The sequence below is a fragment of the Pristiophorus japonicus genome, chromosome 16, assembly GCF_044704955.1.
Source record: "Pristiophorus japonicus isolate sPriJap1 chromosome 16, sPriJap1.hap1, whole genome shotgun sequence".
Lineage (NCBI taxonomy): Eukaryota > Metazoa > Chordata > Chondrichthyes > Pristiophoridae > Pristiophorus > Pristiophorus japonicus.
In genome coordinates, this window is record NC_091992.1 from 5,171,291 (window position 1) to 5,197,870 (window position 26,580).

The 26,580-nt window shown below is 49.0% G+C and overlaps 1 protein-coding gene and 1 long non-coding RNA gene across 3 annotated transcripts in view; both read left to right on the forward strand.

The window, feature by feature from the left end:
* The window catches only part of LOC139226282 (uncharacterized), a 17,016-nt gene extending 12,555 nt beyond the window's left edge, over nt 1-4,461 (forward strand). Inside the window, exon 3 of one of the 2 annotated variants that reach the window (XR_011587232.1) lies at nt 4,271-4,461. This is a non-coding gene — a long non-coding RNA (uncharacterized lncRNA). Of the gene's footprint in view, nt 1-2,117; nt 2,143-4,270 lie in introns of those variants that run through there. The other variant, XR_011587231.1, reaches the window with a different exon arrangement.
* A 5,513-nt stretch (nt 4,462-9,974) lies between these two features.
* eral1 (Era-like 12S mitochondrial rRNA chaperone 1) lies at nt 9,975-26,580 on the forward strand. Its single transcript, XM_070856921.1, has 11 exons — nt 9,975-10,157; nt 11,295-11,450; nt 12,792-12,919; nt 14,948-15,025; nt 16,220-16,266; nt 16,368-16,429; nt 21,229-21,341; nt 22,144-22,578; nt 23,641-23,790; nt 24,896-24,976; nt 26,143-26,580. Exons 1-11 carry the CDS (start codon nt 10,070-10,072, stop codon nt 26,263-26,265), a joined length of 1,461 nt encoding a protein of 486 aa, XP_070713022.1. The 5' UTR covers nt 9,975-10,069; the 3' UTR covers nt 26,266-26,580.

Here is a 26,580-nt window from a genome sequence, read left to right on the forward strand (position 1 = left end):
ATCTTGTCTTCAGGCTACAATTGGCATTGTTATTGATCCTATTCTCTTGTTATCTGAAATTATGGCTGGATTCTGGTATCGCTGCTCTGGCATGAACACTGATCCACTGCGTGTCTATGGTTGTAGTGACTATTTCAGTCTTCTGTTTCAATTTTGCCCAGCTTATAGCTATCAGCCGTGGCTCAGTGGGCAGCACTCTCTCCTCTGAGTCAGAAGGTTGTGGGCTCAAGTCTCACTCCAGAGACTTGAGTCCATAATCCAGGCTGACACACCAGTGCCACTACTGAGGGAGTGCAGCACTGTCGGAGGGGCAGTACTGAGGGAGCGCCACACTGTCGGAGGGGCAGTGCTGAGGGAGCGCCGCACTGTCGGAGGGGCAGTGCTGAGGGAGCGCCGCACTGTCGGAGGGGCAGTGCTGAGGGAGCGGCGCACTGTCGGAGGGGCAGTACTGAGGGAGCGCCGCACTGTCGGAGGGGCAGTACTGAGGGAGCGCCGCACTGTCGGAGGGGCAGTGCTGAGGGAGCGCCGCACTGTTGAGGTGGCGTCTTTCAGATGAGATGCTAAAAACCGAGTCCCTGCCTGCCCTCTCAAGTGGACGTAAAAGATCCCACAGCACTATTTTGCACAAGAGTTTGGGAGATTTCCCAATGTCCTGGTCAATATTTATCCCTTAACCAAAATCATTAGAAACAGATTATCTGGTCATTGCTGTTTATGCGAGCTTGCTTTGCACAAATTGGCTGCCGCGTTTCCTACATTACTACAGTGACTCCACTACAAAAGTATTTCATTGGCTGTAAAGCGCTTTGGGATGCTGTGAAAGGCGCTATAGAAATGCAAGTTTCTTTTGTTTTTAGCTGTGTTGATGTGCCATTCCCAACGCTTCTGATTGCCCCATTTCGGTTTGACACGTTGGTATCCCAACATCCCCGACAATGAACATGACCCGACGAGGCTGAGCCGAACCCCGCCCCCCCCCCCCCCCTCGTTTCGTCACCCCGAGCACATCCTACTTGTCCACCTTCGCGACTCTCAGGTGCACGACAGACTTCCAGCGATGCTAGGATTGAAGACGCATGTCCAGGAACAGGGGGAAGGCCATTCAGCCCCTCGAGCCAGTTCCACCATTCACTTAGATCACGGCTGATCTGTATCTTAATTCCATCTATCCGCCTTGATTCCATATCCTTGAATACCCTTCCCCAACAAAAAATCAATCGTTCTCAGTTTTGAAATTTTCAATTGACTCCCCAACCTCAGCAACTATTTGAGCGAGAGAGTTCCAGATTCCCACTGCCCTTTGTGTGAAGAAGTGCTTCCTGACATCACCCCTGAACGACCTGGCTCTAATTTTTAAGGTTACGCCCCCTTGTTCTGGACTCCTCCACCAGAGGAAGTCGTTTCTCTCGCTCTACCCCATCAAATCCTCCTTGTCTTCGAGGGGACGATTAGCTGTCAGAAGGTATGAAGCAATGCTATGAGATCTGGGATTTAGTTTCAAGAAAATCTCATTAACAGTAACAGACAGGGAGCAGTTAAAGAAAGAAACCAGTTGATCGGAAACAAGAAGCCATGGTGCTCTTGTGGTGTTGCGAGAGTATTGCTGCATTTGTAATATATTACAACATTTATAATAACTGTCCACAACAGAGCGATTCCAAATGCTGTGCACGTAAAGGGCTATGACTTTGTTAGACTCGAGATTTTATTCCCAAGCATGACGGATAAATTGATTTTCTGTCTCGGCCTAACTGCCAATGGTTCTTTCAGTAAATGGAAAAAGTAATATTACATTACTGTTAGCCGCTAATGACACAGACAAGGTCACAGACACAATTCTCGTCCTTACAGTGTCGAATCAATATCGGCACTTTGCAAGGGCTTCAAAAGGCAATTTGGTTCCCTAAAGTACTGTAATCAAAGTTGTAAGAGGAGCGTCGACAAGTCGGGTCCTTCCGAAATAAAAATACACAAGGCGAAACAAGTCGGACGTGGGGGGGGAAGAAACTAATTACAACTTACAGAGCGGAGGAGGGTGACACGTTACGGGTGCGGTGACTGAGGCGAGAGAATGGACCGAGGCTTATTCCAACATTTTTTTTTTGTTCATTGATCAGGGCCGTCGTCCAGCAGAAGAAGAGAAACAAAAAAATAACAACACCGTGGTAACCACTGCTGGTCAGCGTGGACTATCCGTCACCATGCGATATGGAATTCAATTGCTGCTCAATTATATCATTCATGGGCCCCCACGTCATGGATTTATGAAGGGGAAATCATGCTTGACAAATCTTCTAGTATTTTTTGAGGATGTAACTAGTAGAGTGGACAAGGGAGAACCAGTGGATGTGGTGTATTTGGACTTTCAAAAGGCTTTTTGACAAGGTCCCACACAAGAGATTGGTGTGCAAAATTAAAGCACGTGGTATTGGGGGTAATGTATTGACGTGGATAGAGAACTGGTTGGCAGACAGGAAGCAGAGAGTAGGAATAAACGGATCCTTTTCAGAATGGCAGGCAATGATTAGTGGGGTACTGCAAGGTTCAGTGCTGGGACCCCAGCTATTTACAATATGCATCAATGATCTAGATGAAGGAATTGAGTGTAATATCTCCAAGTTTGCAGATGTCACTGAGCTGAGTGGCAGTGTGAGCTGTGAGGAGGATGCTAAGAGGCTGCAGGGTGACTTGGACAGGTTCGGTGAGCGGGCAAATGCATGGCAGATGCAGTATAATGTAGATAAATGTGAGGTTATCCACTTTGGTGGCAAAAACAGGGAGGCAGAATATTATCTGAATGGTGACAGATTAGGAAAAGGGGAGGTGCAGCGAGATCTGGGTGTCATGGTATATCAGTCATTGAAAGTTGGCATGCAGGTACAGCAGGCGGTGATGAAGGCAAATGGCATGTTGGCCTTCATAGCGAGAGGATTTGAGTATAGGAGCAGGGAGGTCTTACTGCTGTTGTACAGGGCCTTGGTGAGGCCTCACCTGGAATATTGTGTTCAGCTTTGGTCTCCTAAGCTGAGGAAGGACGTTCTTGCTATTGAGGGAGTGCAGTGAAGGTTCACCAGACTGATTCCCGGGATGGCAGGACTGACATATGAAGAAAGACTGGATCGACTAGATTTGTATCCACTAGAGTTTAGAAGAATGAGAGGGGATCTCATAGAAACATATAAAATTCTGACGGGATTGGACAGGTTGGATGCAAGAAGAATGTTCCCGATGTTGGGGAAGTCCAGAACCAGGGGTAACAGACTAAGGGTAAGGGGTAAGCCATTTAGGACCGAGATGAGGCAAAACTTCTTCACTCAGAGTGGTTAACCTGTGGTATTCTCTACCACACAAAGTTGTTGAGGCCATTTCGTTAGATATATTCAAAAGGGAGTTAGGGCTAAAGGGATCAAGGGGTATGGAGAGAAAGCAGGAATGGGGTACTGAAGTTGCATGATCAGCCACGATCATATTGAATGGTGGTGCAGGCTCGAAGGGCCAAATGGCCTGCTCCTGCACCTATTTTCTATGTTCCTATGTTTCTATACGTATATCTCCTTCCCTCCTACCTTTTGCATGACAAAGTTCCCACTCTTGATACGATGCTCCTGCGCTTTCATTTTTCTCTTGTTTGTACTGCCCACTAGTTTCTTGACGGTTGGATATTGTATCTTTATTGATATTCAAACTGGGATGCCTGGACTCTTGGATCCATGGTCAGATTTATATTACAGAAAGTTTTACAGCACAGAAACTGGCCATTTGGCCCAACAGGTCCGTGCCGGGGTTTATGCTCCACACCAGCCTCCTCCCACACTTCTTCATTTCACCCCATCACCATATCCTTCTATTCCTTTCTCCCTCATGAGTCAGAAGGTTGTGGGCTCAAGTCCCACTCCAGAAACTTGAGCACATTAATCTAGGCTGATACTCCAGTGCAATGCTGAGGGAGTGCCGCACTGTCAGAGGTGTCGTCTTTCGGATGAGACGTTAAACCTCTCAGGTGGACGTAAAAGATCCCATGCCACTATTTCGAAGAAGAGCAGGGAAGTTATCCCCGGTGTCCTGGACAATATTTATCCCTGAATCAACATAATGACTGTTTGTGAGAGCTTGCTGTACACAAGTTTGCTGCCGCATTTCCTACATTACAACAGTGACTGCACTCCAAAAGTACTTCATTGGCTGTAAAGCGCTTTGAGACATGGTCGTGAAAGGTGCGATATAAATGCAAGTCATTCTTTTTTCCCTTCTCTCTCGTGTGCTTATCTAGCTTCCCATTAAATGCATCGATACTATTCGCTTCAACCACTCCCTGTGGCAGCGAATTCCACATTTTCACCACTCTCTGGGTAAAGAAGTTTCTCCTGAATTTCCTGTTTCCTGTATTACAACAGTGACTACACATCAAAAAGTACTTCATTGGCTGTAAGCACTTCCGGATGAGTGGTAGTCATTAAAGATGCGATATAAATGTAAGTCTTTCTTTCCATTAGATTTATTAGTGACTATCTTATACTTATGCACCCACAAGAACAACTTGTATTTATGTAATGCCTTTAACGTAGTAAAACGTCCGAAGCGCTTCACAGAAGTGTTATTGAACAAAATTCAACACCGAGCCCGAGCCACATAAGGGTATATAATGGCAGATGACCAAACGTTTGGTCAACGAGGTGGGTTTTAAGGAGCGTCGAAAGGAGGAGAGAGAGGCGCAGAGATTTAGGGAGGGAGTTCCAGAGCTTGGGGCCCAGGCAGCTGAAGGCACGGCCACCAAAGGTGGAGCGATTATAATCAGGGATGCCAGAATTGGAGAAGCGCAGAGATCTCGGTGAGTTGTGGGGTTGGAAGAAATTACAGAGATGGGGAGGGGCGAGGCCACAGAAGGATTTGAAAACAAGGATGAGAACTTTAAAATTGAGGCGTTGCTTAATAAGTGGAAACCTCCTACGTCTATCTGATGTAACCCCTTCAAAATTGTAAAGCCCTCTATCAGGTCATCCCTCAGTCTTTTTACTAGAGCAAAGAGTCCCAGCCGGTTCAGTCTTTCCTGATAGTTGTAACGCTCTTAGTGCTGGTAAGATCCTTGCAAATCTTTTTTCCATTTTCTCCAGTGTTTCTATATCCTGTTTGTAAAATGGAGACCAGGACTGTGAACAGTATTCACTGGCCTTTCTCCCCAGTTAAATCAGTTAAATCTTCCCCCCCATAAATCAAAAGTATTCAAAGAAAGTGGCGTATACCATGTAATTGATTTGACATCATGATTTATAGTCTTCAAAGTATACTCCCATCATTTCTGCAGAGAGAGTTCGAAAAAGATGCTTTGCTCGTTGTAAACTATCAGCAATTTTCTGGCTTTGTGGGGAGCTGTCATTATGGGTTGTCTTATGGAGGAGGCCCAGTGTGTCCTGGACTAGTTGGCATGAGCAGAGAAATATTCTACTGCCTGGCACAGCGGCACACTGGGCAGTGTCAGCCGTGGCTCAGTGGGCAGCACTCTCGCCTCCGTTGGAAGGTTGTGGGTTCAAGTCCCACTTCAGGGACTTGAGCACAAAAATCTAGGCTGACGCTCCCAGTGCAGTGCTGAGGGAGTGCTGCACTGTTGGAGGTGCCGTCTTTCACATGAGGCGTTAAACCAAGGCCACGTCTGCCCTCTCAGGTGGACGTAAAAAGATCCCATGGCCACTATTTCAAGGAAGAGCAGGGGAGTTATCCAATATTTATCCCTCGATCAATATCACTCAAACAAATTATTTGTTTGGGAAGTCCAGTGGTCGTGAAAGGTGCTATATAAATACAAGTCTGTCTTTCTTTCAAGGCACTCTACAGGAGTGTTATCGAGCAAAATTTGACACTGAGCCACATAAGGAGATATTAGGGCAGGTGACCAAATGCTTGGTCACAGAGGTAGGTTTTAAGGAGCGTCATAAAGGAGGAGAGAGAGGCGGTAAGGTTTAGGGAGGGAATTCCAGAGCTTGGGTCCCAGGCAGCTGAAGGCACAGTCGCCAATGATGGAGCGATTACAATTGGAGCTGTGCAAGAGATCCGAATTGTAGGAGCCATGATCTCGGAGGATGTTGCAGAAAACATAAGAACATAAGAAAAAGAACAGCGGTAGGCCATTAGCCTCGAGCCTGCTCTGCCATTTAAGAAGATCAAGGCTAATCCGATATTGGCCTCAACTCCACTTCCCTGCCCGCTCCCCATACCCCTCGACTCCCTTATCACTCAAAGATCTGTCTATCGCCACCTTAAATATATTCAATGACCCAGCCTCCACAGCTCTCTGGGGTAGAGAATTACAACCCTCTGAGAGAAGAAATTCCTCCTCATTTCCATTTTAAATGGGCAACCCCTTATTCTGAAACTATGCCCCTTAGTTCTAGATTCCCCCATGAGGGGAAACATCCTCTCTGCATCTACCCTGTCAAGCCCCCTCAGTATCTTATACGTTTCAATAAGATCACCTCTCAGTCTTCCAAACCACAATGAGTATAGGCCCAACCTGCTTAACCTTTCCTCATATGACAACCCCTTCATCTCAAGAATCAACCTCGTGAACCTTTTCTGAACTGCCTCCAATGCAAGTATATCGCTCCTTAAATAAGAGATAGGGATGGGCGAGGCCCTGGAGGGATTTGAAAACAAGGATGATTTAAGCGAATTGGATCTGCTTCGCCCTTCTCAGCAAATGACTCAGTTGGCACTTTTAGTCCATCATCATTAATGGTGTTAAACCTACACCAGAATTCGTAAAATGACATTAATAGCAGCCAAAGCTGGCTTGGGGCCGAGTTCCACATTGCAGTAAGTAAGCATGGCACGGACTAGAGAACACGTTTAAAGGTAAGGTTGACAATGAAAACAGGAAGTTGAGGCAACATTTACATTTGTCAGAGGGTGATAGAACTGTGGAACAGATGATCAGTGGTGGAACAGAAAGCCATGGCAGGCTTTAAAGAAAAGACGGTGTGAATTCCTTTATGAAATGGGGGTGTGGGGGCTATTAGTTCCAGAGTTACAGGAAGGAAGCCGACGGGAGGTTTGGAAGGGGAGGGCAGATGGGTCAATGGTGTTACTCGGTCAAAACAATTCCCAACGAAAAGAAAAGAATGTACTCACATTTCTATAGCACCTTTAAAGCCAATGAAGTACTTTTGAAGTGTGGTTATTGTTGTAATGAGGGTTGCCAACTCTCCAGGATTGGCCTGGGGTCTCCAGAAATTAAAGATTGATCGCTGGGAGATGGCTGCGAGCAACACCCCGAGGTGAAAAATCAGCGTGACGTTAATCTTTGATCACGGTTGTTATAAAAATCTTGGGTATGAGGGGGAGAGGAGGGGGGAAGAAAGGCTTATTGACTGATGGTCCAGAATCATCCAAGTGAGTGAGAAAGTGTCGATTCACTTTCCGATTGGTGCAGGAAGGTGAGGATGGATGTGTTAGGCAACCAATGGTGGGGGTGTGGGGGCGGGAGGTCATGTGATAAAATCTCGGGGAATACGTCCAACCCGAGTTATAATGTAGAGAACAGTCAGAATATCATCTCTAGTTATAATTATTTCAAACCAAAAATTGCAATCCAGAGACTCTGATGAGTCATAGAAAGTGAGAATTCTCCTTGAGTGGTTTACAGTTAGCATCCGAATCCTGAGATTGAAGCAGTGCCTTGCACCCGCTCCCAGCCATCTGTCATCAATTATTATACAGTAGACGCCTCAAAGCGTTGGAGAAATCCCACCAGCGCTGCTTCCGCAAGATCCTGCAAATCCACTGGGAGGATAGACACACCAACGTCAGTGTTCTCGCTCAGGCCAACATCCCCAGCATTGAAGCACTGACCACACTCGACCAGCTCCGTTGGGCAGGCCACATCGTCCGCATGCTCGGCATGAGACTCCCAAAGCAAACGCTTCAAGGACACCCTCAAAGCCTCCTTGATAAAGTGCAACATCCCCACCGACACCTGGGAATTCCTGGCCCAAGACCACCCAAAGTGGAGGAAGAGCATCCGGGAGGGCGCTGAGCATCTCTGAGTCTCGTTGCCGAGAGTGTGCAGAAAACAAGCGCAGGCAGCGGAAGGAGCGTGCGGCAAATCAGTTCCACCCACCCTTTCCTTCAACCACTGCCTGTCCCACCTGTGACAGAGACTGTAATTCCTGTATTGGACTGTACAGCTACCTGAAAACTCACTGTTAGAGTGGAAGCAAGTCTTCCTCGATTTCGAGGGACTGCCTATGATGATGATGATCAATTATTATATAGAGAGCCGACGGTGACCTTCTGCCTTGGATCGTTCTCACTGCTGCGTCGGCCATCAGTCCCTTTGCAGTGGAGGGGTTTCCTGATGTTGCCTGCAGATCAATGTAAGACAAAAGAGGTATCGGCCAGTTTCATTGGGATCATGGCTGATCTGTGTCCTAGCTCCATCTGGCCACCTTAGCTCCGTGTCCATTGGTGCTCATGGCCAGCAGGGATCTATCGCTCTCAGATTTGTGGTTGTTTAATTGAGGTCCAATAACCTGGAGTACTGTGCAAAGTTCTAGCCTCCTTACCTCAGGGAAGAGGGACTTTAGTTACGTGGATAGACGGGAGAAGCTGGGGTTGTTCTCCTTTAGAGCAGAGAAGGTTGAGAGGAGATTTGATAGAGGTGTTCAAAATCATGAGGGGTCTAGACAGAGTCGTTAGAGAGAAACTGTTCCCATTGGCAGAAGGGTCGAGAACCAGAGGACACAGATTTAAGGTGATTGGCAGAAGGTCCAAAGGCAACACGAGGAAAAACTGTTTCACGCAGCGAGTGGTTAGGTTCTGGAATGCACTGCCTGAAAGGGTGGTGGAGGCAGCTTCAATCGTGGCTTCAAAAGGGACTTGGATAAGTACCTGAAGGAACAGAAAATTTCAGGGCTAAAAGGAAAGGATGGGGGAGTGGGCTGAAGTGCTCTTACAGAGAGCCAGCACGGGCTCGACGGACCGAAAGGCCTCCTTCTGTGCTGTAACCATTCTATGATTCTATACTTGCCTTAGAGGGAGTACAATGAAGTTCACTTGAATGATTCCTGGGATGCGGGGGCTTGGGGGGATTGTCCTATGAGTAAAGATTGAGCAGAACAGGCCTATATTCCCTAGAGTTTAGAAGAATGAGAGATGATCTCATTGAAATATATAAGATTCTGAGGGGGATTGATGGGGTAGATAGTGAGAGGTTGTTTCCCCTCACTAGAGAGTCTAGAACTAGGGTTTCACAGTCTCAGGATAAGGGGTCGGCCATTTAGGACTGAGATGAGGAGGAATTTCTCCACTCAGAGGGTGGTGAATCTTTGGAATTCTCTGCCCCAGAGGGCTGTGGAGGCTCATTCGTTGAGCATATTCAAGGCTGAGATCGATAGATTTTTGGATAGTAAGGGAATCAAGGTGGTGTTGAGGTAGACCAGTCATGATGCTATTGAATGACAGAGCAGGCTCGAAGGGCCGGATGTCCAACACCTGCTCTTATTTCTTATGTTCTAAAGGGGCACAACCAATAAACTGTAAATTAATCGAAAAATTTAAATGAAACCTAACAAATTAAATTAAAATTCTGTTCCGGGTGTCGGTGAAGCACTCCAGTCCCTCCAGTGCCCACAGGTTATGGAAAGCCTCAAGTGTGCCGCTGGACACCACGTGCTCCATCTTCAGGGACAACCTGGCGCGAACATAGCCGCAGAAGAGAAGCAGGCAGTCGGGCTGAACGGCCCCCTTGACCACTCACGGCCTGGACCGGTTAATGGCCACCTTGACCGTGCCCAGGAGCAGTCCTACGAGGAGGAACTCTGACTTTCCCAGGTTAGTTATCGAGTGAACAGGTGAGCTGTCTGTTTACCAGGTGAGTTATTCGAGTGAACAGGTGAGCTCCTGCTGCGCCCTCCCCGCCTGCGGGTGGCGTTGCAGGAGGAGGACCCCAAGCTGTCCCGGCATGCCCCTGCGCGTCCCCACAATGCACGGCGGGACTGTCATGGCGGCGGCGCCGGGAACGGGTCGCTGAGGCGGCGCCGAGCGGCCGGGCGGGGGAGACGGGAGAGCGGCCTCAGCCATGGCCGCGACCGCGGCCCTGGGCAGGGCCTGGTTCAGCCTGAGCCTCGGCAGCGCGGGCAGGCGGGGGCGGAGCGGCTGCCAATCAGGTCAGTGGCAACCGGCCGCTCGGGGTAACACAGCCCGGGGGATAGGGGCTCGCCTCTGGCCGGGTGGGCAGCAGGAGGTTGTGGCTGCCTTCTTACCCCAGTCCGGGGCTTGAGCACATCCTCCAGGCCAGTGTTGCTCAGTAGAGAATCCCTGGCCAGCTCCAGGCCGGGCGGCTTGTCCAGTTATAGCCATTAATTTTAACAGAAAACACCTTCCCCACAAAACAGGTAAAAGTACCTCACTGTGTGTGTGTATTTACTGAGCAATTCTAACCCCACCGTCTTGTAAATCATGAGACAAGCTTAAAAATCATGAAATTTGATAAATTATGTTGGCATTTTCTGGTTTATAAACCTCACTAGTGGCTTCATTTAATCTTCGGTCACAGCTAAAAACTATTATTACTGCACCTGACAGTGCTTTAGAAAAAAATCATAAAAGTTGTGATGAATGGTGATAACAGGTACAAGTTGGGCTAAACTTGCATTAAAAATCGTGAGAGTTGGCCTTACTGTCACCACCATTCAGTAACCAACAGCTTGCATTTATATAGCGCCTTTAATGTAGGAAATCTCCCAATGCGCTCCACAAGAGCATAATTGGAACAATAACTTGACACCGAGTCAAAGAATATTAGGACGGGTGACCAAAAGTTTGGTGAAAGAGGTAGGTTTAAAGGAGAGGTTTCGGGAGGGAATTCCAGAGCTTTAACCAAGGAAATGAAGCACTCCATATTAAACAGCACACTCTGCTTTTTATCTTCCCACTAAACACACGGAGAATTTGATGAAACAAACGATCAAAACCATTTGATAGCATATGTGGGGGAAGTAAAGTGGAAGTTTCATTGAGGCTGAGTTAATCCGTACAATGCGATGAGATAATGTGTAAACTGCTTCTGCCATATGGCAAAAACAGAGAAAGTGGCAGAGCCTGTCAATTGATTTTAATCAGATGAAAAGTTAAATATTTCACCGTTATTTTTTAAATATATACCTGTTCCCAATGGTTACAGCCTGTTTCTATCAGCCCAGTATTAGTTAGATTTGAGAAGATTGGTGTAAATCTTTGTAATAAAACTTTAAATCTTTGTCATTGCGAAACATTGTCTAATCTGTGTTCGTGCTTCTTACTAGCATTTGCTTTTCTGCTAAATGACCGGTTTCGCAGAGTCACCTGCTCACCAGCGAGTTACTACGGAAGCAACTCTGCTCTGGGAAAGATCTTGGGCGTCATAAAACCAGAGAACTTGGACCTCGGACAATACCCTCCTGCCGTCTCCGTGAGTAAAGGTGGGTTCTGTAACTTGTACTGGGATTCCTTCTGAAGTTGCATGACCTGTGAGTATTTATATATGATCGTCGGACCTTAAAGACTAAATGTTTTTTGATGAGCAATTTTTGTGCCATGGATTTACAATTTTTTGCCTGCTGCAAACTCCCCAGGTCTGCAGGGTAAGAATCGGTGAAAATCAATCTGTTTAAGAGTGGAACAGAGAGCGAGAGACTGGTGTATGGTAGTCTTCGGACTGAGGGACCAGCCTGATGAACTGCAGGAATCTTTGCCAATCCTGCACGCTGCGATCAGGATATGTCGAGGCATGTGTGAAACTCGTTCGCACAACACTGCACTGCTTGTTATCATGTAAAAATTGACAATCTTGCTTCGAATAGGCCTGGTGTGTTAAATGGAAAATTCACCTTGCAACATGGGGGGGTCTTGTGAAGTTGGGGTTAAGGCCCATGGATGGGACATTGTAGAGGGAGCTTTACTCTGCTTCTCACATGCTGGTCCTGCCCTGGGAACAATTAGTGCCTCTACTGGGTTTCCTCAGCCATTCAATGGTACTGCTGCATCTCACCAAGTCAAGCACTAAAATGCATGGGAGGGGGATGAAGTTAATGCCATCGTGTATTGAAATGTTTTGAGGCTCTGAAGGAGTTTTCACTTTCTAATCAGTTCTACGTTTTTTTTTCAATAGTGGTATTTGCGATGTTGATGCTGTGTGTTTGCATTAAGGAACAGGAGGGGGGCTATTCAGTCCCTCGATTCTATTTGGTCATTCAATTAGATCATGGCTGACCTGTACCTCGGCTCCATTTAGCCGTCTTTGTTCCATAATTCATGATACATGTACCCAAGAAAACTCTTGTTAATCTCAGTCTTAAAAATTCTAATTGACTCCCAGCAACTACAGCCTGTTATAATTTTAAACACATCAATTACATCACTCCATGTTTCTAAACTGGAGGGAATACAAGCCGAGTTTATGCAACCTGTCCTCATAATTTGACCCTCTAACTCCAAGTATAATTGTTGTAAATATGTGCTGTACCGTGTCCAAGACCAATATATCTTTGCTGAGGTGCGGTGCCCAGGGCTGATCACAGCAGTTACATAGAAAACATAGAAAATAGGTGCAGGAATAGGCCATTTGGCCCTTCGAGCCTGCACTGCCATTCAATGAGTTCATGGCTGAATATTCAATGAGTTCATGGCTGAAAGTTCAGATGGATCGAAACGACTTCTGGTTTTCAGAAGTTAATTGTGTGTGTTTGGCCCCGCCTTAGCTCAGCGCTTTGCTCACGAGATTCAGTTTGTTGAATTATTGAAGTTGTAGTTCTGTGTTGCAGCTGAGCAGAGTGACCTCCTCCTCCATCAGCCAGACCAGCCTGAAAACTCGCGAGTGCTGAGAGTCGCCATCATCGGAGCTCCGAACGCGGGTAAATCCACCCTGTCCAACCAGCTTCTCGGCAGAAAGGTAAACCCAGCTTCTCATTTAGAAGGGAGACTGGATGCCCCTGATTTTGTCCGGGACACTTTCCAGCTATCGGCGTACTTGAGTTTAAAAAAAAATGTTCTCGTCGGCAGCAATTCCCTTGTAGCTGAGGTGCTGACTGACCAGGGTATTCTATCACCGCGCCTCACTGCTGTACGCTTTCAGCAAGGACCAGAGACACATGCAGCGTTAATACAAAAAGCTAAATCCTTCGGATGTTGGAAATCTGAAATATAAACCGAGAATGCTGGAAATACTCAGCAGGTCAGGCAGCATCTGTGGAGAGAGAAACAGTTAGCGTTTCCGGTCGGTGACCTTTTGTCAAAACTGGAAAAAGCTAGAGGTGTAACAGATTTTAAGCAAGTGCAGATGCTGGGAAAGGCAGGGAGGTGGGGGAAAAAGCAAAAAGGGAAGGTCTGTGATGGGAAAGGCAGAAGAGACGGGCCTGGAGGAGCTGTAAATGGCAACAGCAGAATAATTACCAGCACTCGCTGTGCGACAAAATGGGAGCAGTGATTATGATCTGAAATTGTTGAACTCGATATTGAGTTCTAGAGCATTGCTTGCTCTGCTGTGACCATTGAGAGCCTGTCCCAAAGCTATTACAGTCCCTCTCTTTACACCCCATCCGCCCACCATGGTAGGGCACAATTCAGAGAAAGGCATTTATATTGTGCCTTTCATGACTTCGGGACATCCCAAAGCGGTATACAACCAATGAAGTGCTTTTTAAAAGTGTAGTCAGTATTGTCGGAAACGCGGCAGCCCACTGGTATCTCTCAAGTACCATTCTTCATGTTTGGATCCCAGGCGCTGGCTGTTGGCAAACTGTGCTGGGCATTACAGCTGAGCCCAATTTAGCCTCACCCGTTGGCCCCATTTGCTCCCCCACCACCCCCCATACACACACATCTACATTGGCTTCCGGTTAAGCAACACCTCGATTTTAAAATTCTCATCCTTGTTTTCAAATCCCTCCCTGGCTTCACCCTTCCCTAGCTCTGTAATCTCCAGCCCCACAACCCTCAGATATTTGCGCTCCTCCAACTCTGGCCTCTTGAGCACAATGTGTTCCCCGTAATTCTTTTGGGGGTGCGCGACCTATTCATAGTTTCTTTAACATTGCACAGGCTGGTCCCGTGATGCATGGGACCGACAGAGCTTTTTGGCACCGTTGCTTGAGCATCCCCAATGTTAATCGCTCCACCATCGGTGGCCGCGTCTTCTGTTGCCAATGCCCTGAGCTCTGGAATTCCCTCCCTAAATCTCTCTGCCTCTTTCTTCCTTTAAAGACTCTCCTTAAAAACTACCTCTTTGACCAGGCTTTTAGTCACCTGTCCTAATATCTCTTTATTTGGCTCGGTGTCAAATTTTGTTTGATAATTGCTCCTGTGAAACACTTTGGGACGTTGTACTACGTTAAAGGCGCTGTATAAATGCAAGTTGTTGTATTGCAGCAGGGTTACTGAAGGGCGATTACTAGGAGGAGCCCAGGCCCAGAGGTGTTTACCTGAACTTCTGCCCAGCTGGGATCGGCTAACTCAGCACAAACGCAGCCAGTAACCAAACCGCGGATCTTCCAACTCTGTGACTCAGCTACCCCGGGCAGGACATTGTGGAGCTTCCTTCTTCCCTTTGATCCAGCTGTGTCTCACTCCCATTTCCTGGCTGAGCTTCTCGCATTCTTGTTGAGGACAAGCTTGCCTGGTGGGGTTTATTGTGTTGTCTTTTCCCAGTGGGAATGGGGAAGCTCCCAGCCTCCACTTGGCATTGCAGAGATCTGGTGACGGTAACTGTTGGAATCTGCATATTTCCTCATTAAAATATAATGTGTGTTTGTAAAGGGCGAGACAGCTGGGCTGATTCTCCGGTTAAGCAGCTGGGTGTAATATTTAGCTAGATATTAACCCCGGCCTTCCCCCGCTGGCTGGTTAAAGTAGCGGCCAGTCCTGTCCAGAGTCTGTTCCAAATTCATGAAAGTTGCTGCCTTTTCTGCTTATTGTGTTGCAGGTCTTTCCTGTTTCAAGCAAAGTCCACACAACACGCTGTCGAGCTCAGGGAGTCATCACCGATGGAGAGACACAAATAGTATGTGCACATCTTTTCTGAAGCATTTTGGTTTCCTTTCAAAGGGTCTCGGCTCTGTGTAACTTCCCTTTTGTTTCGGAGGGAGTGAGTTCGTGGGTGACTGCACAGCTGTGTGTTTAACACCTGGATTTGGGTGACTGCTTCCCCTCCAACCCACCTTGCTGAATTTGTTGGTTCGTGCTGGAGTCTGGCTCTTCACCAGAGCGCAAACCTTGAAAGCAAGTGTGAGCAGCATTTTCAACCCTGGGAGGGAAGACAAAGTTAGTTGCAGTGCAATGTTCCCTATAAATTTTTTCCCCCTGCATGGGCCCTTTAACTGACTACCCAGCCCATTCAAATCTTCATGTATACGCGGTTTCTTCAATGTAAAAGCCACTGAGTAGCCCACGCGGGACCTCCAGACTGCTGCTCAGCCACACGGCTTAGCGGAAATATTGTTTGAGTGTCCAGTCCACTTTTCCACACGCTTCCTTGCGACTGATTTCACAGAGGGGAACGGCTGGAGGTCTGGGAGTAATGTCCATCACCATCCTTCTCCTTAAATCCCTTGTAACTGCTCCCTCCACCGACTGCAAGCATCTCGTGGACTTTGTGTTACCGCTGCACCATCACCTGGCCTAGCCCATAACCCTCATCTTCATCTAGTTTCCCTTCTGTCTCCCCTCATGCTCTCTGAGCTCATCTTGCCTGTGAGACCCCTCCTTCTCCCTTGACTCTATTCTCCCCAAACCGCTGATCACCCAACTTCCCTTGCTGGCTCCCCACTGGCTGACGTTGTAAACAGCTCCCTTTCCTCGGGTAACCCTTTAAAACCCACAATCATCAACCCTCTGCTCAAAAAAAAAGCTTCAACAGCTCGGTCCTTGCAAGTTTCCTCCTCTTTGCCAACCTCCCTTTCCTCTCCAAAGTTCTTGGTGCAAGATCCTTCACATATCCCTGCAATCAAGAACTCTCTTCCAAACTCCCTGCCCGTTGCTATATCCCTCTCTACCCCTCCCGCTTCAAAAGCCCCTCAGACATACCTCTTCAACACCTTCAGACATCTCCCTTTAACTCTTCTCCCCGACTGCTGCTTTGTGTTTAATGTCTCTGGTGAAGTGCCTGGAATGTTGTGTGTTCGCCCCAACGTGCTGTGTCAGTGCAGATTGGCGCTCGTTTCCATGCTGTTCCTGATTGTGTTCTCTCTCTCTGCAGATTCTTCTGGACACCCCTGGCCTCATTCCTGCCATCAATGGAAAAAGGTTGCACATTTTATTTTTCTGCTTTTATTTCACATTTGACACTTTCTCAGGTCTGTGTGTACCAGTTATATTTAATAAGCGAACCATTCCTTTCCTGCCAGGCACAACCTGGAGAAGTCGCTGCTGGTCGACCCCTGGCAATCGGTGGAAGAAGCAAACCTGGGTGAGTGAGTGAGTGAGTGGGATTTATCTCGGCCCAGACAGCCAGCTCTGGCTCTACCTGCAGGGAACGCGTGCAGTGTGAAGTGTCCGTGCACCTTACTACAAACTCTCACGAGGCATAGATATATCAGACTTGGTCACTCTATGACCTTCACCTTTATTGCCAGGACCAAGGAGAGCTGACACTGGGTGGGACCTCCCCTTTTATACCTGGAAACCCAAGTGAGGAGTGTCTCCCGCAAGTTCACCCCCTGTGGCCAGGGTGTGCATTTCCAGGGTACAGGTACAGTGTACATGAGTTACAGTTACATGACGATGTCATTGCAAGATGGTTAAGTACATGACATCACCTCCCCCCTTAAGTCTCTTTGTTTCAGGGGTTAAGTCTGTCAGGTGGTCAACGCTCTCTCGTGGAGCGCCGCAGTTGTGGCTCTGGTGGCTGAGCCTCGGCACGCGTCTCTGTCACTTGAGGTGATTCTGGGCTGGCCGCAGGGACTGTGCATGCTGAGGACTGTCTTTGTTGCTCGTCCGCTGGCAGTGGTGTGGGTGCCATCTCATGCTGCTCTTCAGGTTCCTCCGTGTCTATGCCGAACCTTTTCTTTACTTGGTCCAAGTGTTTGCGGCATATCTGCCTGTTGTTTAGTCGGACCACCATGACTCTATTTCCTTCTTTGCCAATTACGGTGCCCTCAAGCCACTTGGGTCCCAAAGAATGGTTAAGAACAAATACCGGGTCATCTATTTCTATATACCACCCCCTTGAGTTTCGATCATGGAGCTCGGTTTGGGACTGGCGCTTGCCTTCAAAATTGTCTGCCAGGGCTGGATGAATGAGGGACAGCCGCGTTTTAAGCGTGCGTTTCATGAGGAGCTCTGCTGGCGGGACTCCCGTGAGCAAATGCATGCAGGACCTGTAGGCCAGCAGGAGGCACGATAAGCGGTACTGAAGGGAGGGTCCTTGGATGCATAGCATGCCCTGTTTTATGACTTGGACCACCTGGCCATTGGAAGCCGGCTTGAACGGCGCTGTCCGGATGAGCTTGATACCATTGCCCGACATAAACTCCTGGAATTCATGGATTGTGAAACACGGGCCATTGTCGCTGACCAGGATGTCCGGCAATCCATGGGTCGCGAAAACCGTACGCAGACTCTCCACTGATGGATGTCGTGCACGAGTTCAATATGATGCAGTCGATTCACTTCGAGTATGCATTGACAACGATCATGAACATTTTCCCCATGAATGGGCCCACATAGTCTACGTGAATACGTGACCATGGTCTGGTGGGCCAGGGCCACAGGCTGAGTGGGGCCTCCCTGGGGGCATTGCCCAGCTGGGCACACGTCGTGCACCTGCGAACCCAGTGTTCCAGGTCTGAGTCAATCTCCAGCCACCATACATGTGACCAGGCAATGGCCTTCATTAACACGATGCCAGGGAGCTCGCTGTGGAGTTCCCTGATGGAGAGCTCATCCATCCGTCTGTGAAACGGTCTGACTTCCTCGGAGCATGCCCTGTGTGCGGGCGCCCAATCCCCAGTCAGGACACATTTCTTTATCATGGATAGGAGTGGGTCCCTGTTGGTCCAGAGTTTGATCTGGCGGGCTGTGATGGGGGAGCCCGCAGTGTCGAAAGCCTCAACGGCCATGACCATCTCGGTGTTCTGCTCCGACGCTCCTTCGGTGGTAGCCAGTGGGAGCCTGCTGAGCGTGTCAGCGCAATTTTCGGTGCCTGGCCGGTGCCGTATGGTGTAGTCATACGCAGCCAACGTGAGGGCCCAGCGCTGTATGCGAGCTGACGCATTGGCGTTGACAGTCTTACTGTCGGACAACAAGGATGTTAACGGCTTGTGGTCCGTCTCTAGCTCAAACTGTCTACCAAAAAGGTACTGGTGCATCTTTTTCACACCGTACACACACGCGAGTGCTTCCTTCACGACCATGCCATATCCACGCTCTGTCTAGGAGGGCGACCTGGAGGTGTAAGCCACCAGTTGGAGTCGGCTGTCATCGTTACCCTGCTGCAACACACACCCAACCCCGTAGGATGACACATCTCATGTTAAAACCAGTTTTTTTTTCAAGGGTCATACAAAGTCAACAGTTTGTTGGAACACAGCAGGTTCCTCGCCTTATTGAAAGCCCGTTCTTGACAGTCCCCCCAAAACCATTCACAACCTTTACGGAGGAGCATGTGTAACGGCTCCAACAATGTGCTTAAGTTCGGCAGAAAGTTCCCAAAATAGTTCAAAAGTCCCAGGAATGAACGCAACTCCGACGTGTTGCCGGGCCTGGGCGCCTGGCGGATCGCCTCCGTTTTTGATTCAGTGGGCCGGATCCCGTCTGCGGCAACCCTCCTGCCCAAAAACGCGACCTCTGGGGCCAAAACATACACTTGGCCTTTTTCAGCCGCAGGCCTACCCGGTCCAATCGGTGTAGCACCTCCTCCAGGTTGTGGAGGTGTTCCTCGGTGTCTCGACCCATTTTGAAAATGTCGTCTTTTAGAATATGATCGTTCCAGGAATGGACTTGAGCGAGCTTTCCATGTTTCTCTGAAAGATGGCTGCTGCCGAACGAATGCCAAACGGGCACCTGTTGTAGATAAATAATCCCTTGTGCGTCGTGATGGTGGTCAGAAGCTTGGATTCTTTGGCCAGTTCCTGAGTCATGTCGGCCAAAGTGAGGTCCAGCTTCGTGAACAGCTTGCCACCTGCCAGTGTGGCAAAAAGGTCCTCCACTCTCGGGAGCGGGTATTGGTCTTGCAGCAACACTCGGTTGATGGTGGCTTTGTAGTCGCCACAAATCCTAACCGAGCCATCTGCTTTGATGACGGGAACGATGGGACTTGCCCAGTCGCTGAATTCAACGGCCGAAATTATGCCCTCTCTGAGCAGCCTGTCCAGTTCACATTTAATTTTTTCACGCATCACATACGGCACCACTCTGGCTTTGTGGTGCACTGGTCTGGCGTCTAGAGTGATCCGTATCACTACTTTAGTGCCCTTGAACGTTCCGACACCAGGTTGAAACAGTGACCCGAATTTTTGCAGGACCTGTGAGCATGAACTTCGCTCCACGGATGAAATGGCGTATACATCCCCCCCCCCCCATTTCCAATTCATCTCAGCTAGCCAACTCCTCCCCAAAAGCGCGGGGCCATTTCCCGGAATGATCCAGAGTGGCAGCCGGTTCTGTGATCCATTATGTGTTACCACCAAGTTTGCACTGCCCAGCACTGTGATGATCTCTTTGGTGTACGTCCGTAGCTGTGTCTCAATGTGTTCCAGTTTGGGCCTGCTAGCTCTGTGTGGCCATAGTCTCTCAAATTGTTGGGCGCTCATGAGTGACTGGCTAGCTCTCGTATCCAGCTCCATGTGCACTGGGATGCCATTCAGTAAGACTTTCATCATCATGGGTGGCGTTTTAGTGTATGAGCTGTGGACATCAGCCACGTGAGCCCTCTGAACTTTAGCATCTATGGCTTTACCCCAGGCCTCATCCAACATTGCAGACCCCTCGTCTGGCTCCTCTGATTCGCAGATTAGCCTCGCTACTGCCTTTTTGCACATCCTGGCCAAGTGTCCACTGACATTACAAATCCTACAGGTATATTGCTGGAACCTGCAGCTTCTCGCAGTGTGTCTACCCCCGCACCTCCAGCATGAGCTGAGATTGAGATTGCTGTAACAAAAGGACTATTACCAGGCATTCCTCTCTGATTGCCTATTTGGCTGTTTCTAAGCACTCTGATGGTGGGTGTTAATGGTCCCATCGCAGGATGCATTGTTCCTCGATGGCGTGAATTGCCGATCCCCTTTCCATTGTCCCTGTTGCGGGCCCATCCTAGAGCCTGTTGCTGCCGAGGCGGTTTCGAAAAGCCCTTGCCTGCCTGCGGGGTCCCGAGCCGCGTTCACCATGTTAACTCCCTGGTCCGTCGCCACGTTTGGACCAGGGCTGCACGCGTAAATTAGCTTGGTCTCCTCTTCCCCTGCCATAAAGGTCTGAGCTATCAACGCCGCCCCTTCTAAAGTCAAGTCCTTCGTCTTTATGAGCTTCCTGAAAATGCCGGCATGATTAATGCCCTCGATGGAAAAAGTCCCTTAACATCTCCCCACTGCAGGCATCGGAGAACTTAGAGACTGGCCAAGCGCCGCAGTTCTGCCACGAAGTCTGAGACATTCTGTCCCTCCCGACGCTGGTGAGAGTAGGACCGGTGCCTGGCCATGTGTACGCTACTCGCAGGCTTGAGATACTCTCTGATCAGCTGGCTGAGCTCTTCAAAGGACTTGTCCACCGGCTTTTGGGGTGCGAGCAGGTCTTTCATCAGCGCAAATGTCTGTGGTCCGCAGCTGGTCAGTCGATGCGCCCTCCGCTTGTCAGCCGCTGTCTCATCCAGCCAGTCCTTTGTGACAAAGCTCTGCTGGAGTCTTTCCACGAAGTCGTCCCAGTCCTCACCCACACAGTAACGATCCTCTGTGCCGCCGGTGGCCATCCTCGTGGTTCAGTGATTCCCGTTTCTCGTCGCCAAATGTAGTGTCCCTGCACCTTACTACAAACTCACACGAGGCATAGATATATCATACATGGTCACTCTGTGACCTTCACCTTTATTGCCAGGACCTGGGTGGGACCGCCCCTTTTATACCTGGAAACCCAGGTGAAGAGTGTCTCCCACAAGTTCACCCCCTGTGCATTTCCAGGGTACAGTGTACATGAGTTAAAGTTGCATGACTGTCACATTGCAAGATGGTTAAATACATGACACAATGTTTCACGTCGCTGTGATTTGCCTCCTAGTGATCGTTTTGGTCGATATCTCTGACCACTGGACGCGCAGCAAGCTCCACTCTGAAGTGTTGAAATGCCTTTCAAAATATCCCCAGCTCCCAGCAGTCCTGGCCCTGAATAAGGTAGGCAACAAGGGACTGTTCCCGTCTCTCGGCTCGGCAGTGTTGCATGAATCTAAACCTTCTTTCAAAGGGAAATATCCTTAGAACTAAATAGAGTTAGTTTAAAGAAACAAGAGGTGATTTGTTGAAATAAGCAGGGCTATTTCTATGTACTGGGGCTCAGTGCGTAACGCGCTCGCCGGAGTCCGATGGTTCCATCCCATTGAGCTTCGAGCTTCCTCTTGTCTGTTGGTTACGGATGAACCTCTTGAAGAGTGTCCTACTCCAGAGACTTGAGCTCAAAAATCTAGGCCGACACTCCATCGCAGTACTGAGGGAGTGCTGCACTGTCGGAGGAGCCGTTAAACTGAGGTCCTGTGTGCTCTCTCACGTGAACGTGAAAGATCCCAGGGCACTATTTCAAAGAGGAGCAGGGGAGTTCTCCCCAGTTTTCTTGCCAATATTTATCCCTCAACCTACATCACTAAAAACAGATTTTCTGGTCATTATCACATTGCTGTTTGTGGGAGCTTGCTGTGCGCAAATTTGCTGCCGCGTTTCCCACATTACAACAGTGACTACACTTCAAAAAGTACTTCATTGGCTGTAAAATGCTTGGAGACGTCCTGAGATCATGAAAGGCGCTATATAAATGCAAGTTATATTTTCTGTTGGAGCCCACAACATGTGCTGTGTGATCCTTTGCAGCATTTCAGAAGATAAATAGAGAACTCATTAAGGAAAGGAAGTTAGATTTATCAGCATCATATTTAAAAATTCCAGCCCATTGAGCTCCTGGCTTCCTCTTGTCTGTTGGCTCCAGGTGGACCTCTTAAAGAGCAAAGGCCTCCTTCTGGAATTGACGGCCAGGCTGACTGAGGGAGTGGTGAACAATAAGAAACTGAAAGTGAAGTCGAGGTTCAGCTCGCTGCCACAGTCTGGCGTGCTCACCGAGAAAGGCAGAACCGGGAGCACCGAATGTGGGCACAGCGACGTACCGACCTGGGACAGCGTGACCATCAGACACCGGGAAACCTCCGCCGTCCATTCCCAGGGGGACTCTGACCCGCCCCGGACAGAGGTACCCGGCGACCACATCTCCAGCGGTGACGGCAGCGTGCATCAGCCGGAGGGCACGGACAGCACTCAGCACCGAGGATCTGCCGGCCAGCACAGGGACTCTCGGCAGGGTTGGCCTCACTTCAAGGAAGTGTTTATGCTTTCGGCTGTCAACGGGGAGGAGGTGGAGACACTGCAGGTGAGCTTGTGAACGCGTTCAATCGGTCCGTGACACGGCTGGTACAGTAAGGTCATTAAACAGGTTGCTGTGGTGTCTCTGCTTCCTCTCCAGCATTGGCGATCGGGGTGTTGCACCATCAGCTTCCAGCATTACTCGGGAGGCTGGTGACCTTTCACCCATTGCCCTCTGCGCATCTCCTCGTGTTTAATCTAAGAGAACTCGGCTAAGGTTGCACCAACTGCTTCATCGGGGAGTAGGGTGAACCATATGGAAGGCAGTAGTAGCCTTCAGGCTCGGGAGATTCTGAATTCAGTTGCTTTCAGACATTTGCACCAAACACTTTCAAAACGGATAGGCCATTGTTGCCGATAGCCTGTGTCAGTTCACAACTTGGCCAGCAGGTGGGGTATTGGGTCCCACTGACCTTGGCAGAGCGGCAAGAAACTTGTCGGGACTTTCCCTCGGGCGATTCAATGGGTCGGGTAATCACTAGAGCATCTCGTGGAACGAGGGCAAAGGGGCCTTTTGCTGTTCCAAATTTCTCCCCTCTGAGTGCGCCGGCTTAATAGGTCCCCCCCCTTGCTGGGCACGTGCATTAGCTGAATGGGTCCATCCTGCATGATGGGATTTTAAAATTAAATAGTTATGAGGAAGGTCATGGGTCACTTATTAATCTGCAGTTAGAGCTACCTTTGTTTTTGAGATGTGACTGCGCTGGTAAGGCCTTTACTCGAAAGCTAATCCCGGAAGATCCAAGCTTTTTGCCATTTTAACTGCCTACCGGGGAGACTCGTGTTCCATCCAGACCCTCTGGTTATAAATCCCCAGCGCACAGCAGGTGCATTGAGACACACGGTTCACCGCAGCAAAGATTTCAAATACCGGGGGCACTTGTTTCAAAACTAAAAGTATATTTTCATTCCGAAGGGTGATGTGGTTTTGTAATGAGTTACTAGGGGAGGTGTTGACTGGTTCAGGAGCACTGAAATGTTTTTGTGGAGAGAGTCATTTTAAAAGGGACCGAAAAGCAGTCTTGCATTGCTACACAATGATCCTGTGTGTGTGTGTGTGTGTGTGCAGCGGTACCTGATGTCAAAGGCCCAACCTGGACCCTGGGATTATCACAGCGCTGTCATCACCGACCAGTCACCGCAGGAGATCTGCTGTAACCTGATCCGCGAGCGGCTCCTGGAATACCTGCCCCAGGAGGTGCCATACAACATCACTCAGGTATGTTGGCCTTCATTGCAAGAGGATTTGAGTACAGGAGCAAGGATGTCTTACTACAGTTATACAGGGCCTTGGTGAGACCGCACCTGGAGTATTGTGTGCAGTTTTGGTCTCCTTACCTAAGAAAGAATATACCTGCCATAGAGGGAGTGCAGCGAAGGTTCACCAGACTGATTCCTGGGATGGCAGGACTGTTGTATGAGGAGAGGTTGGGTAGACTAGGCCTGTATTCACTTGAGTTTAGAAAAATGAGAGGGGATCTTATTGAAACTCATAAAATTCTGACTGGGTATTTGGACAGACTGGATGCGGGGAGGATGTTTCTCCGGGCTGGGAAGTCTGAGGGTGGTGAACCTGTGGAGGCCAAGTCACTGAATATATTTAGAAGGAGATAGATAGATTTCTAGACACAAAAGGCATCAAGGAGTATGGGAAAAAACAGCGATATGGTGTTGAGATAGAGGATCAGCCATGATCATATTGAATGGCAGTGCAGACTCGAAGGGCCGAATGGCCTACTGCTATTTTCTACGTAACGCTGGGCTGCAGTGGGGAAAGCACTGGCCCCTCTCTGTGCTCTGGTTCCAATCCGATTGAAATCTCCTCTGTCTTGCCAGCTGGACGGGTTCTGGTGGAATGGGTTTGGGCACTCTTAATCTGGACCAGCCGAGACTAAAAACCCAGGCCCTGTCTGCCTGTTTGGGTGGATGTTAAAGTTCATGTGGCACTATTCGAAGAGAGCTTGGCGTTCTTAAGGGAGCCCCGGTGTAGATCAGGGCGGCTGTGTCGGGGTGGGGGGCGCCCCGGGTGGAGATCAGGGCGGTTGTGTCAGGTGGAGATCAGGGCGGGCGGGGGGGGTGGGGGGGAACCCGGGTGTAGATCAGGGCAGCTGTGTCAGGGTGGGGGGGGAACCAGGGTGTAGATCAGGGCGGTTGTGTCAGGGGGAGGGAGCCCGGGTAGAGATCAGGGCGGTTGTGTCGGGGTGGGTGGGGGGGGAAGGGAGCCCCGGTGTAGATCAGGGCGGTGATGTTTGCCCAGGAGCAAACACTGGAGGAGGCGAAAGAACCTGAGCAGCAAAAACATGAACCATCTGTTTACCCTCCAGAGCACAGAACTGTGGGAAGAAGGCCCGAGCGGAGAGCTCCGGATTCTGCAGAACATCACTGTTGCGAGGAAGAATCACGCGGTCAGTATACACATGGGGCAGAGGCTGTGCCACAATCTCATTATACCAGAGACTGGCCGAATTCACAGTGTTAACATTTCTGATCCTGCATGTCTGAAAGGGTTAAATACAAATCTGCTTGAAAAGCAACTGCTCTGATTCGCCGGCTCTTTGAAAGAGCAGTCGTGCTTGGTTCTGTAATGTATTTGCTTCAGGGGTTCTTTGCTTAAGAATTCATAGCAACACATTGCTATTAAGAACTAGTTGGTTTATTAGCAAAGGTTTAACAATCACACGACACATTATCAGCTCAGCCACCAGGCTCACAACCACCTGCCTCGTCGTGGATGGCCTGGACCCAACTGACTGGGGTTTTATTGAGTCTTGTGAACATCATGTGACTGGCTAAGCCACTCCCAATTCAACAGCACTACAAACCCTGTGAGCATATTCACAGTTGCACACATTACAGGTCTCACCGTCCTACTTTTTGTCCATATCCCTGTAGTTCCGCGTCCAAGTAACCGTCCAACTCCCTTTTAAAATGATTTATGGAATCAGTTTCCATCAAACAGTGACCTACAAGATTAAACGAAGCTATGGACAGGAGGGCTGTGACAGATTTGGTCCCTTTCAATATGTTGCTTTTAGGTGAGGTGTCCATTCTGCTCCTTCCCTCAGCTGCTAAGTTCAAATTATACCGTGCAAATATTCACTGATTATTTGATTTTTTTTTTACAATGCGAAATACTAACCCGTTCCGCCATTCAATTAGATCATGGTTGATCTGTATTTTAGCTCCATAACCCTTGTTACCCTTACCTAACAAAAATATCAATCTCAGTTCTGCTGTTTTCATTTGACCCCCGGCCTCAACAGCTTTTTGGGGAGAGTTCCAGATTCCCACTGCCCTGTGTGTGAAGAAGTGCTTCCTGAACGGTCGGGCTCTAATTTTAAGGTGATGCCCCCTTGTTGTGGACTCTCTCACCAGAGGGAATAGTTTCTCTGTCCCATCAACTCCTTCAATCATCTTATACCCCTGGATTTCGATCGCCCTTAATCTTCTAATTTATTTGCCTACACACCGAGCCGCTGCCCTCCAAAGCTGTTCACTTTGTGCGAAGTGCTGTTGAGATGATGTGAAGTCTTTTTGGTAACATTTATTTATTAAAAAATTTCTTCCGCAGCGATTATTGATTGGCCAGGGAGGTCAGCTGATCGGTAAAATTGCCCGAGACGCGGGGCAGGATCTGATGGATGTCTTTCTCTGCGACGTGCAGTTGAAGCTGTGTGTGAAGGTGAAGAAGTGACTCTGCCATTTCCCCATTGCATTGCCGGGGCGACTGCTCGCCGCATCTGCAGACTCAACTACCAAACCCCTGCTTCCAACGTACAGTTTCGGCCGTGACCTATAAATCCATTGGCGGCAAACCTTCGGAGGCCCGTGGGTGACCCGTTTACTCCGTGGGAAAGCTCGCTGAAGAAAGAAAAGGTGGGATGTTTGCCGGGAACGGGGGAATCAAGATTTTTTTTTTTCTCATGGAGCCCGATTTTAAAAACCGATCTTGTTTGCACTCACTTATTGCTGGGCGCGTTGACTACGGTGGGGAGGGGGAGGGCGGAGG